Here is a 14,811-nt window from a genome sequence, read left to right as displayed (position 1 = left end):
GTAGTTACTTCCACTATTTTATCTTCCAGGTCACTTATCCATTCTTCTGCCTCAGTTATTCTGCTATTGATTCCTTCTAGAGAATTTTTAATTTCATTTATTGTGTTGTTCATCATCGTTTGTTTGCTCTTTAGTTCTTCTAGGTCCTTGTTAAACCTTTCTTACATTTTCTCCATTCTATTTTCAAGATTTTGGATCATGTTTACTATCATAACTCTGAATTCTTTTTCAGGTAGACTGCCTATTTCTTCTTCATTTGTTTGGTCTGATGTGTTTTTACGTTGCTCCTTCATCTGCTCTGTGTTTCTCTGTCTTCTCATTTTGCTTAACTTACTGTGTTTGGGGGTCTCCTTTTTTGCAGGCTGCAGTTTCACAGTTCCTGTTGTGTTTGGTGTCTGCCCCCAGTGGGTAAGTTTGGTTCAGTGGGTTGTGTAGGGTTCCTGGTGGAGGGGACTGGTGCCTGTGTTCTGGTGGATGAGGCTGGATCTTGTCTTTCTGGTGAGCAGGACCGCATCTGGTGGTGTGTTTTGGGGTGTCTGTGACCTTATTATGATTTTAGGCAGCCTCTGTGCTAATGGATGGCGTTTTGTTCCTGTCTTGCTAATTGTTTGGCATAGGGCGTCCAACACTGTAGCTAGCTGGTCCTTGAGTGGAGCTGTGTCTTAGCGTTGTGATGGATATCTCTGGGAGAGCTTTCACCGTTTGATATTACGTGAAGCCAGGAGGTCTCTGGTGCACCAATGTCCTGAACTCGGCTCTCCCACCTCAGAGGCACAGGCCTGACACCTGGCCGGAGCACCAAGACCCTTCAGCCACACAGCTCAGAAGAAAAAGAAAGAAAGAAAGAAAATAAATAAATGAAATAAAATAAAGTTATTAAAATAAATTTTTTATTATTAAAAATAAAAAATTTAAAAGTAATGAAAAAAAAGAAAGAAAGAAGAGAGCAACCAAACGAAGAAACAAATCCACCAATGATAACAAGCTCTAAAAACTACACACACAAAAAAAGGACAGACAGAACCCTAGGACAAATGGTAAAAGCAAAGCTATACAGACAAAATCACACAAAGCATACACATACACACTCACAAAAAGAGAAAAAGGAAAATATATATATATATCTATATATAAGAAAAAAGGGAAGAGAGCCATCAAATCAATAAACAAATTTACCAATAAAAAGAAACTCTAAATATTAAACTAAGATAAACATAAAACCAGAAACAAATTAGATGCAGAAAGCAAACCCCAAGTCTACAGTTGCTCCCAAAGTCCACTGCCTCAATTTTCGGATGATTCGTTTTCTAAATAATTATAAAAAATTTAAGAAGTAATTTAAAATAAAGAAAGAAGAGAGCAACCAAACCAAAAAACAAATCCACCAATGATAGCAAGCACTAAAATATATACTAAATGAAAACCAAAAAAAAATAATAATAATGGACAGATGGAACCCTAGGATAAATGGTAAAAGCAAAGCTATACAGACAAAATCACACAAAGCATACACATACACACTCACAAAAAGAGAAAAAGGAAAATATATATATATATCTATATATAAGAAAAAAGGGAAGAGAGCCATCAAATCAATAAACAAATTTACCAATAAAAAGAAACTCTAAATATTAAACTAAGATAAACATAAAACCAGAAACAAATTAGATGCAGAAAGCAAACCCCAAGTCTACAGTTGCTCCCAAAGTCCACTGCCTCAATTTTCGGATGATTCGTTTTCTATTCAGGTATTCCAGAGATTCAGGGTACATCAAGTTGACTGTGGGGATTTAATCCGCTGCTCCTGAGGCTGCTGGGATAAATTCCGCTTTCTCTTCTTTGTTCACACAGCTTGTGGGGTTCAGCTTTGGATTCAGCCCCACTTCTGCGTGTAGGTTGCTTGGGGGTGTCTGTTCTTTGCTCAGATAGGACGGGGTTAAAGTAGCAGCTGATTAGGGGCCTCTGACTCACTCAGGCTGGTGGGGAGGGAGGGGTACAGAATGCAGGGTGAGCCTGCTGCGGCAGAGGCCGGTATGACGTTGCACCAACCTGAGGCTCGCTGTGTGTTCTCCCGGGGAAGTTGTCCCTGGATCACTGGAACCTGGCAGTGGTGGGCTGCACAGGCTCCCAGGAGGGGAGGCGTGGATAGTGACCTGTACTTGCACACAGTCTTCTTGTGCTTGCACACAGCCTTCTTAGCATTTCATGCCCATCTCTGTTGTCCACGTTGATAGCTGCGGCTCGTGCCCATCTCTGTAACTCGTTTAGTTGGTGCTCTGAATCCCCTCTCCTCGTGCATGCTGAAACAATGGTCTCTTGCCTCTTAGGCAGTTCCAGACTTTTTCCCAGACTTCCTCCCAGCTAGCAGTGGCGCAGTAGCCCCCTTCAGGCTGTGTTCACACAGCCAACCCCAGTCCTCTCCCTGGGATCTGACCTCCAAAGCCAGAGCCTCAGCTCCCAGCCCCCACCTGCCCCAGCGGGGGAGCAGACAAGCCTCTCGGGCTGGTGAGTGCTGGTCGGCACCGATCCTCTGTGCGGGAATCTCTCCACTTTGCCCCATGCACCCCTGTTGCTGTGCTCTCCTCTGTGGCTCCGAAGCTTCCCCCCCCCGTCACCCCCTGTCCCCACCAGTGAAGGGGCTTCCTAGTGTGCAGAAACTTTTCCTCCTTCACAGCTCCCTCCCAGAGGTGTAGGTCCCATCCCTATTCTTTTGTCTCTGTTTTTTCTTTTTTCTTTTGCCCTACCCATGTACGTGGAGAGTTTCCTGCCTTTTGGGAAGTCTGAGGTATTCTGCCAGCATTCAGTAGGTGTTCTGTAGGAGCTGGTCCACATGTAGATGTATTTCTGATGTATTCATGGGGAGGAAGGTGATCTCCACGTCTTATGCCTCGCCATCTTGAAGGTCTCCTTAGATTACTGTTTTAAATGGTGTCATAGTTCTTAGGCCTGATCGTAACAGAATGTAGTTAGTTGTTGTTCACTACAGGAAGAAAGGAAATCACATTTAAGAAAATTTCCGTACTTGAGGAAACAAAACTTTAGCACCCAACACAATGATGCTTACTGATGCTTACTAAAATTTTAATACAAATTTATCAAGTTGAATTTATTTAGTTTTATTTAAAATCAGGCAACCTGGTGGAGAATGCTGAGGGCCATTTGATATTATATGTAGAACTATGGGCTATATCTGCCTCTGGCATTTCTGGAAATTTCAAGAAGTTTACTACATCTTTATTTCTTCTCTTCTTAATGGAAACACACACATCCACATAAGTTCTTTTTGTAGTGTCTCATTTATGACTATTTGTTTTTAGTCAGAGCTTCATAAATGTTTTTTTCAGAAATATGTTGCCTCATCTTGCATTCTGTTTTGAGTTCCAGTATTTACAGAACGTTGAACCCAAAAGAAACACCTAAGTGTGTATTCCAAGAACTTGTGGGAAAACTTTTGCCTCCAAAATTTTGCCTCCAAAACTCCCTTTGCTTTGTCTGTGAAGTGTCTTCCTTAATGAGACCACAAACATTATGAGGGACTTTTGCATAGTAATCAGACCTGTGATCATGCTTCTTTATCTGCTGGTATGATTTATGAAGAAATCATACCTGATTTTATGAGGTTATTTATGATTCATTCTTTTATTAACTCCCAACTCCCTTCTGGAAACTCTTTAAGGCATTTTTGTGAGAACAAATGAATAGCCTGAAGTCATATACCAGGCAGAGAACAGAGTCAAGGTTGTACAGTTCAGCCTCTGAGTTTTCTGCTTAGGTTCTACACTGCCTTACATGCTCTTTCAAAGGACCACTTATTATGAGATTTGTTAATCCTGAAGCATCTTTGCTGCAGATGAAAGTAAATGTATTAAAATAAACACATTTTAAAAGTAAGTCAATATATGTAGCATTTAGAACAGTGCCTGGCACATGGTAACTGTTACATAGACTCATTAAATTTTTTAAAATATATAAATATTAGCATGGTATAACATAGACTGCATTTGTTTTAACAGACACATCAAACATACCAGGTTACTTTCCCTTCCTGATATATCAGAAAGCTTTGTTTGTTCCCCTGGAATTCAAAAAGAGAAATAAGAAATCAAAAGGGGTAAAAAACAGTACAAAACAAAATTCTTCCTCAATTCCCTATAAGTTAGGGTCATTTAAGAATAGGGGTTCTGGAATCAGATTGCTATCTGCAATCTGAGGATTGAAATCTAAGGATTGAAATTCAGTCCTTAGAGCAGAGGTGGGATACCCCCGCCACCCATGCTCACCCACTTGCATGCCATTGACAGCATCATTATTAGTTTGGGCTTGTTTATTTGCTGTGTCTAGCATGGCACACACACATCTGTTTTGTGAGAATTCATGCTGCCCATTTTATTCATTGGTTCTTCACTTCTCACTCCAGAAAGGCATATCCAAGAGGAAGGGGCAGGACCTAGCACATCACTTTAAAAAGCCTGGGAATCCTTGTTCTGGGGACATTCTATACTTAATGCCACACACACTGCTATCCTGCCACCTACATAATCAGGATCTCCTAGTTCACTTCGGATGGGGTAAATCAAAAGATTTACCCCTGACTTTTTTTCTGAAGCTCCAGCTGCCAGAAGAAAGGTGGCAAAAACTGGAGCGGGACCATGGAAAGAGCCTTGGAGTTGCAGATGTGGACTTGGAATTACAGAGGAGTCCCTCATTATCCTGAGAAGGTTCTGGGCTCTGGAAGTCCTCACCACAAAACAGCAGAAGCACTTTTGCTCTGACAAAGCTCTCTCTCATGGCACAAATAAGGATTGCTCTGTCCAGCTTAGTCTCTATAGCTACACTGTGGCTGCTGCTATTGTGAGGAAAGGGATTAGACGAGATGGCAGAGGAGAAAAAGGAAAGAGAGAGAGGACTGAGTTGGTTTTGACCCGAGATAGACCAGAAGTCACCATACATCTCTCTCTTACTCTCTTTCAGGGTTTGCTAGTGACATTGAGCGAATTCTTACAAAAAACAGAGTTGTTTTCAAAATATCACACCTCTCCCATCATAGCCAAACCCACATTTATCAAATGCATTATTGTTGGGTGGGGATACAGTTCAAGCATGTGCTTATGATGGCAACAGTAAGCACAGACATATGAATTTCCTCTGGGGACACTGGGTCTTCATTTAGACAGGGGTGTGGATGACTGGCATAATGTGATGTGGCTGTAAAACACAGGATGAGACAAACTAACTCAAATCAGACATGTTGATTGGAGAAATTATTTCAACCTCCCTTTCAACACCCTTAAAATTTAGAAGAGTTCCTCCTAAGATTGACACAAGTAAAATGAATAAGTCCCAACAATATGCCTTCCTCACCACAACCCTGACTGGAGCACCGTGCTGTGCTGAGCATGCCTCATCATGACTAGAGGAGACCTGAATTAATCCATTTGGCTTTCTGGTGGAAAGATGAGTTGTTCCCTAGGAAATCATTGTCCACAGTTTATAGCAGAATAGTGTGTAAAAAGCCAACAGAAACCAACTAAAAACCCATCAGCCCTTGTAACTGAACCCCAAATGTGTGACACAGAGCAGCAGAGAGAAAATGGAACTCACCTCGGTGCCGTCTAAGGCAGCAGAATATGTAGAAACAGGTAATGAATAGAGGTAAAGCCCCCAAAGGAAACAAACTATAAAGGGTCCATGGTTGGTCCACCATCTCTTCCTTGGAGGGGGGTCCTGAGGCATTCCTTGTATCTGAAATGTTAGTCAGTACTAAAGATGGCTAGGAAATATGAGATACATTAGGTAACACCCTCTGAATTGTCAGAACCTGAATGGAGCTCCAGCTGGTGCCTCTATTTCCCTTTCAAGAGGCTTCTCCCAAGAACCCCAGGACTCAGTACTCTCACCCACCTCTTGCTTTATTGCTGAGCATATGTGAATGACTCTAGGTTATAATTTATCTTTTGAAAAGCTTTTTATTCTGCTAGGGTTAATCCCCTGGAAAACAATATCCATAACAACTTTCAGAAAGCATTTTACCACACCCTTTCTTTACATTGTCTTATTTAATTTTCATATTCACCACTTAAGAAAAGTAAGGAATATTTTTTATCCAGTCACTTGCCTTGAGAAGAGCAATTGTCCCAAGACTTGCCCAAAGTCTGATAGCTAGTAAACGGCAGGTGGGACTCAAGCCAACATGCTTCTGAAGCTAAATTGAAGTTCATTTAACACAGTGCCTTTTTGTTGTCTCAGAACCCTACTATCTCCAAATACTTTTATTATCTTCAGATACCTTTGGTATCTCCAGATATGCTTCTCTGGGCATACAGCTGGTTCCCATTACTATTGATCAATGTTAATGTGCATTAAGGCCCTTTTTGTTCATGATAGGTTGCAACTTACTAGTGGGTCATGGAACAATTTAACAGATAAAAAATAACTTCAAAACATGAAACATAAAAAAATAGAAAATATCAGAATTCATCACATATCTTTCGATTTTGTACTTGTGTTAATATTTTTTATGTAGGAAAGCTTTATTTCTAGATATATTAACATAGTTATATATTCCTTCCCCATATACTTGGTTTTGGGGTAAATGTGGTCACGGGCTACTGGATCTGGGCATGAAATGGTTTGGTAATTGAGCGGTAACAAATGCTCTATTGTTCATGCGGCAGCTATTGTTTAGGCTGGGCAAGCAGCCAAATCATTACCAAGAGTGACAAACTCGGCTGTCTGGGGGAGGGGAATGGATAGGAATAGGGACTAAAATTCCTTAGTCCTTATTCCTTGTCCCTAATACAGACAAATCCACTCAATTAAGAAGATGCAACTTGTATTACTTTCCAACCACTTAACAATCTAGTTTCCTTAATTTTAATCGGCAAGTTTGATACTTACTTATACGAGGGTGTTCTGAATTATTTTGAGTCCATTTTGAAATAGACAAGATAAAGAATTGAAATTGATTGTGAAAACAATGAGGATTATACTCAGGTGTGTCCAAAATCAGAGCTAGTCTCTGAGAAGACTCCTGCATTTACATACTAACAGATAATCCAATAGTCCAGCTCAAAGGCAGTTTGCAAAATTTGTAGATCATCACCTCAAGATCATGGACACAAAGTAAATCCCTGGGTTTATTTTGAATCTCAAACAAAGACTGTATAAATACAACACAATCTTCCTCTCTCTGTTTTGACTCCCTCTTTCCCACTCCTTAAGTATAAGGACACAATTCAGCCTATATGACACCCTTTGGCACTTGAATAACAAGATGAACATTCAGCAGGTGTCCCAAGTGAGTATAGAAGGCCATGAGGAAAGAAGGCTTTTGATGACATGGTGGGAACTAATTGTGAAATAAAGATTGTGCTTCTCCATGAAAAGCTGCTCAACATCACTAATTATTAGAGAGATGCAAATCAAAACTACAATGAGGTATCACCTCAAACCAGTTAGAATGGGTATCATCAGAAAATCTACAAACAGTAAATGCTACAGAGGGTGTGGAGAAAAGGGAACCCTCTTGCATTGTTGGTGGGAATGTAAGTTGATACAGCCACTATGGAGAACAGTTTGGAAGTTCCTTATAAAACTAAAAATAGAATTACCATATGACCCAGCAATCCCACTACTGGGCATATACCCAGAGAAAACCATAATTCAAAAAGACCCCTGCAACCCAATGTTCATTGCGAATGGATAAAGAAGATGTGGTACATATATACAATGGAATATTACTCAGCCATAAAAAGGAAGGAAATTGGGTCATTTGCAGAGACGTGGATGGATCTAGAGACTGTCATACAGAGTGAAGTAAGTCAGAAAGAGAAAAACAAATATCGTATATTAACGCATATATGTGGAACCTAGAAAAATGGTACAGATGAACCGGTTTGCAGGGCAGAAATTGAGACACAGATGTAGAGAATAAACATGTAGACACCAAGGGGGGAAAGCAGCAGGGGGTGGGAGTGGAGGTGTGATGAATTGGGCGATTGGGATTGACATGTATACACTGATGTGGATAAAATTGATGACTAATAAGAACCTGCTGTATAAAAAAATAAAGAAAATAAAATTCAAAAAAAAAGAATGGATAAACAACAAGGTCTTACTGTATAGAACAGGGAATTATATTCAATATCTTGTGATATACCATAATGGAAAAGAATATGAAAAAAATAATGTATACATAGGTATAACTGAATCACCTTGCTGTATACCTGAAACTATCACAAATATACATGAATAAAATAAAAATTTTTTTAAAGTAAAAAAATAAATAAAGATTATGCTTCTCACCCTGCTCACTCATACACCCCCACTTTCCTGCTAAGATGGCTTTGTGAAGCTCCTAATCAGGGATTGACCAAAGGCAGGTTGGGGAGGACAGAGTTGCAGGCCAGCGTGTGTTTCAGTGGCTGTTCTATTGACTTCCCCCCCAGGGACTTTGCTCTGCAAAGTGCTTTTCTTCCTTCTGAGAGATAATTGCTTCCCCAACAGCATCCAAACCCCCACTCTGTCACAACCATGTTTTCACATGGACCAATTCTTAACTTGAACATAAAAAGCAAAACAGAGTCAGATATAAAAACAGGAAAATTCCCAATACCTCCTAAGAAAGATATTTCAAGGGGAAAAAATGAAAAATTTTCTATCATACCTCCAAAACTTATTTACTAAAAGCATGGTCCTAAAATATAATTTCAGAGTATATATTTTTTAAAATAAATAAATTTATTTATTTTTGGTTGCATTGGGTCTTCATGGCTGTGCACGGGCTTTCTCTATTTGCGGCAAGCAGGGGCTACTCTTTGTTGTGGTGCACAGGCTTCTCATTGCGGTGGCTTCTCTTGTTGCAGAGCACAGGCTCTAGGCACGCAGGCTTCAGTAGTTGTGGTGCACGGGCTTAGTTGCTCTGTGGCATGTGGGATCTTCCCGGTCCAGGGCTCGGACCCATGTCCCCTGCATTGGCAGGTGAATTCTTAACCACTGTGCCACCAGGGAAGTCCTCAGAGTATATTTTTCTCCTCACCTCATACTCAGTTCATTGAGTACTCCCTGGTACATAAAGAAAATAATTTTTCTTTGACAGTCTTCCCATTATGTTTGTTTTCATCACTCCATGAAAGGAAAATCCACACCCAATTCAAAGACAATTTCTACGTAATTCATTTGACTATTGTGAAGGAAGCAAGAATGATCCAAAGAAATATGACATAGTTCCTCCTTGCCAGTGTATCATAACCCTTCATGGAATAAAAGAAATTTCCCCACATTTCTACAGTACAAAGAAATCTGTGATAAATGAGAGGCAAAAACCTTAAATGGTATAAAATTACTAGAAAATAGAAATCACTTCCTCTAGTGTAAACATAGAAGGCTTCATAAAGAATTAGGAAATGAGCTGGGCTTGACAGAAGAGTAGAATTTTGATAGGTGGAGGCAGATTGGTGTGAGTCCAATAGTGTAAGCACTGGGAATGTTCTTCACGGGACTCAATACAAGAGTGGCTTTATGAAATAAGTTTATTAGGCAAATTAAGTATATTAGGAAGATTTTTGGCTGAAATGAACCAAAAGTGGGAAAACTTTAAAGACAAGGAGTTCATAAAACTAATTGGAATTTTAGAAGGAAGATAGTGAACGTCTGAGATGATCATGAATCTCCAGGAGGGAACCAATCACAGAGTGGAAGGCTGTTGACAGACAAGAGTAGAAGATCAAAGCAAAGTCCTGATGAATTCCTAATAGGCTCAGAAGCATTAATCATCAATGTGATAAGAAAGGGGGTGATAAGAAGGTGGGAGACTAGAAAATTAGAAGAGTAGAAATCTTCAGAGAGAAATTAAAAGGCCCTTCATGTCTCCTACACTGCTCTTACACTTCCCCTCTCACTACTTCATCCTTCACACTCTTTGTTCCAGTCATTCCCTAGAGGCATTGGATTTAGGAGGGAATGCTGCCTCCCTTCCCTCTGAAGATAGGCCCCCTCCTCCCCAAGGGAGACAGATTGTAGATCCCAATTTCATCTCTGACTTAGTTAACACTTATCCTTCCGAAACTATTCCAAAAAAGTGGAGAGGAAGGAAAGCTTCTGGACTCGTTTTACAAGGCCAGTAATAACCTGATATCAAAACCAGACAAGAATACTACAAGAAAAGAATATTTTAGGGCAATATTCCTAATGAACATAGATGCAAAAATCATGATGTATGATCCTGTTACAAAAACAAACAAAGATATCAGAAAAAAAGGGAAAATTACAGCCAATATCAATGATAAACATAGATGGAAAAATCTTCACAAATATATTAGCAAACCAAATCCAACAATACATTAAAAGTATCATACACCATGATCAAGTGGGATTTTTCCCATGGATGCAAGGATGGTTAAATATCTGCAAATCAGTCAGCATGATACACCACATTAACAAATTGAAGAATAAAAACCATGTGATCATCTCTGAACAGATTCAGAAAAAGCTTTTGACAAAATTCAACATCCATTTCTAATAGAAACACTCTACAAAGTAGGTATGGAGGGAACATACCTCAGCATCATAAAGGCCACATATGAGAAGTCCGCAGCTAACAACATATTCAATGGTGAAAAGCTGAAAGCATTTCTTCTAAGGTCAGGAAAAAGACAAGGATACCCACTCTCTTCATTTTTATTCAACATAGTATTGGAAGTCCTAGCCACAGAAATCAGACAAGAAAAACAAATAAAAGGAATCAAATTAGAAAGAAGTAAAACTGTCGCTGTTGGCAGATGATATGGTACTATACATAAAAAATCCTAAAGACACCACCAAAAAACTGCTAGAGCTTACCAATGAATTTGGTAAAGTTGCAGGACACAAAATTAATATACAGAAATCTGTTGCATTTCTATACACTAACAACAAACTAACAGAAAGAGAAATTAAGGAAAAATCCCATTTACAATCTCATCAAAAAGAGTAAAATACCTAGGAATAAACCTACCTAAGGTGGTAAAAGACCTGTGCTCAGAAAATTATGACACTGATTAAAGAAATTGAAGATGACATAAACAGATGGAAAGATATACCATATTCTTGGATTGGAAGGATTAATATTGCTAAAATGACCATACATATCATACTATTGGATTCTCAACCACTGCGCCACCAGGGAAGCCCCCAATGGCATTTTTCACAGAACTAGAACAAATAATTTTAAAATTCGTATGGAAACACAAAAGACACTGAATAGCCAAAACAATCTTGAGAGAGAAGACCAGAGCTGGAGGAATCATGCTCCCTGACTTCAGACTACAGCACAAAGCTATAGTAATCAAAACAGTATGGTGGTGGCACAAAAACAGACACATAGATCAACTGAATAGAAATAAATGCATTCACTTATGGTCAGTTAATCTATGACAAAGGAGGAAAAAAACTATACAGTGGGGAAAAGATAGCCTCTTCAATAAGTGATGCTGGGAAAACTGGACAGTTACATGTAAAATAATGAAATTAGAACATTCTGTAACACCATATACAAAAATAAACTCAAAAGGGATTAAAGACCTAAATGTGAGGCCAAAACCCATAAAACTCTAGAAGAAAACATGTGCAGAACACTCTTTGATGTAAACTATAGCAAGTTATTTTTGGATCTGTCTCCTAAGTCAAAGGAAACAAAAGCAAAAATAAAATGGGAGCTAATTAAACTTCAAAGTTTTGCACAGCAAAGAAATCCATTGACAAAACAAAAAGACAACCTAATGAATGGGAGAAAATATTTGCAATGATATGACAGAAAAGGGGTTACTATCCAAAATATATAAACAGCTCATACAGTTAGACACCAAAAAAACAAACAACCTAATTTAAAAATGAGCAGAAGATCTGAATGGACATTTTTCCAAAGAAGTCATAGAGATGGCCAACAGGCACATGAAAAGATGCTCAACATTACTAATCATCAGTGAAAGGTGAATCAAAACCACAGTGAGTTATCACATCACACCTGCAGAATGGCTATCATCAAAGAGACCACAAATAACAAACGTTGGTGAGGATGTGAAGAAAAGAGAACCCTTGTACACTGTTGGTGGGAATGTAAATTTGTACAGCTACTGTGGAAACCAGTATGGAGGTTCCTCAAAAATCTAAAAATAGAATTACCATATGACCCAGCAATTCCACCTCCACGTATATATCTGAAGAAAACAAAAACACTAATTTGAAAAGATAAATGCATCCCAAAGTTCATAGCCGCATTATGTATAATAGCCTAGATATAGACACAACCTAAGTGTTCATCACCAGATGAATGGATAAAGAAGATGTGGTACACAATGGAACACTACTCAGCTATAAAAAGAATGAAATTTTGCCATTTGCAACAATATAGCTAGACTTGGAGGATATTATGCTTAGTGAAATAAGTCATACAGAGAAACACACATACTGTATGTTATCACCCATATGTGTAATCTAAAAATAAACAAATGAATGTAACAAAACAGAAACAGACTCATAGATAATAGAGAACAAACTGGTTGTTAACAATCGGAAGAGTGAAGGAAGGAGGGGCAAAATAGGGTAGGGAATTAAGAGGTACAAACTGCTATGTATAAAATAAATAAGCTACAAGGATATATTGTACAGCACAGAGAATATAACCAATATTTAAAATAATTATAAATGCTGTATAATCTATTACAATTTTGAATCACTGTTGAACACTTGATAAGAACATAATGTTGCAAATCAACTATATCTCAATTTAAAAAGTGCAACCATCACCACTATCTAGTTTCAGAATATTTTTATCACCCTAAAAGGAAAACCCAATACCCATTAAGTAATCATTCCCCATTCTCCCTTTCTCTCAGCTCCTGGCAACCATCAAACACTTTCTGTCTCTATGGATGTTTCTATTCTAGGTATTTCATATAAAGAGAATCATACAATATGTGATCTTTTCTGTCTGGCATCTTTTACTTAGGATATTGTTTTTGACATTCATCTATGTTATATCATGTACTAGCATTTTATTCCTTTTTATGGATGAATAATATTCCATTGTATGGATATACCACATTTCCTTTATCTATTTATCAGTTAAAGGACATTTTGGTTGTTTCTACTTTTAGGCTGTTGTGGACAGTGCTGCTGTAAACATTTATGTACACTTTTTTTGTGGATATGTATTTTCATTTCACTTGGGTATTTTCCTAGCAATGGAATTGCTGGGGATTATGGCAACTATGCTTAACCTTTTGAAGAACTGCCAGACTGTTTTCCAAAGCAGCTGCATTCGTTTGCATTCCCATCAGCAATGTATAAGGACTTCAGTTGTCCATATTCTTGCCAATACTTGTTATTTTCCATGAAAAAAGAAATTCTAGTTTCCCCTGTGGGTGTGAAGTGGTATTTCATTGTGGTTTTAATTTGGATCCCCATAATAACTACTTACATTGAGCATTATTTCCTATGTTTATTAAACATTTATATATCTTTTTTGAAGAAATGTCTATTCAACTATTTGCCCATTTTTTAATTGGGTTGCTTGCCTGTTTGTTTCTGAGCTGCAAGAATTCTTTATATTCTGGGTACTAGTCCCTCATCAGATATATGATTTTTTTTAACATCTTTATTGGAGTATAATTCCTTTACAATGGTGTGTTAGTTTCTGCTTTATAACAAAGTGAATCAGTTATACATATACATATGTCCCCGTATCTCTTCCCTCTTGCATCTCCCTCCCTCCCACCTTCCCTATCCCACCCCTCTAGGTGGTCACAAAGCACCAAGCTGATCTCCTTGTGGTATGCGGCTGCTTCCCACTAGTTATCTATTTTATGTTTGGTAGTGTATATATGTCCATGCCACTCTCTCACTTTGTCCAAGCTTACCCTTCCCCCTCCCCGTATCCTCAAGTCCATTCTCTAGTAGGTCTGCATCTTTATTCCCATTTGCCCCTAGGTTCTTCATGACCTTTTTCTTTTTTTTTTTTAGATTCCGCATATATGTATTAGCATATGGTATTTGTTTTTCTTCTTCTGACTTACTTCACTCTGTATGACAGACACTAGGTCCATCCACCTCACTACAAATAACTCAATTTCCTTTCTTTTTATGGCTGAGTAATATTCCATTGTATATATGTGCCACATCTTCTTTATCCATTCATCTGTTGATGGAAACTTCAGTTGCTTCCATGTCCTGGCTATTGTAAATAGAGCTGCAATGAACATTTTGGTACATGACTCTTTTTGAATTATGGTTTTCCCAGGGTATATGCCCAGTAGTGAGATTGCTGGGTCATAGGGTAGTTATATTTTTAGTTTCTTAGGGAACATCCATACTGTTCTCCATAGTGGCTGTATCGATTTACATTCCCACCAACAGTGCAAGAGAGTTCCCTTTTCTCCACACCCTCTCCAGCATTTATTGTTTCTAGATTTTTTGATGATGGCCATTCTGACCGGTGTAAGATGATATCACATTGTAGTTTTGATCTGCATTTCTTTAGCATTTGTTGTAAAGCTGGTTTGGTGGTGCTGAACTCTCTCAGCTTGTATGTCTTCTTTGGAGTTTTAATTTCTCCGTCAAATCTGAAGGCGATCCTTGCTGGGTAGAGTAATCTTGGTTGTAGGTTTTTCTCCTTCATCACTTTAAATATGTCCTGCCACTCCCTTCTGGCTTGCAGAGTTTCTGCTGAAAGATCAGCTGTTAACCTTATGGGGATTCCCTTGTGTGTTATTTGTTGTTTTTCCCTTGCTGCTTTTAATATGTTTTCTTTGTATTTAATTTTTGACAGTTTGATTA

At 38.5% G+C, this 14,811-nt stretch overlaps 1 protein-coding gene across 1 annotated transcript in view; it reads right to left on the bottom strand.

Annotated features, from left to right (window-relative positions):
- Positions 1 to 14,811, bottom strand: part of BTLA (B and T lymphocyte associated) — a 42,528-nt gene that overhangs the window by 6,264 nt on the left and 21,453 nt on the right. Inside the window, 2 exon segments of the mRNA XM_024120321.1 lie at positions 4,029 to 4,075; positions 5,602 to 5,742. Coding sequence (XP_023976089.1) covers positions 4,029 to 4,075; positions 5,602 to 5,742 — 188 coding nt within the window.

This window comes from Physeter macrocephalus, chromosome 1 (genome assembly GCF_002837175.3).
Source record: "Physeter macrocephalus isolate SW-GA chromosome 1, ASM283717v5, whole genome shotgun sequence".
Lineage (NCBI taxonomy): Eukaryota > Metazoa > Chordata > Mammalia > Artiodactyla > Physeteridae > Physeter > Physeter macrocephalus.
The sequence above is the reverse complement of the archived record's forward strand: the minus strand, read 5'-3'. Positions and strand labels throughout refer to the sequence as shown.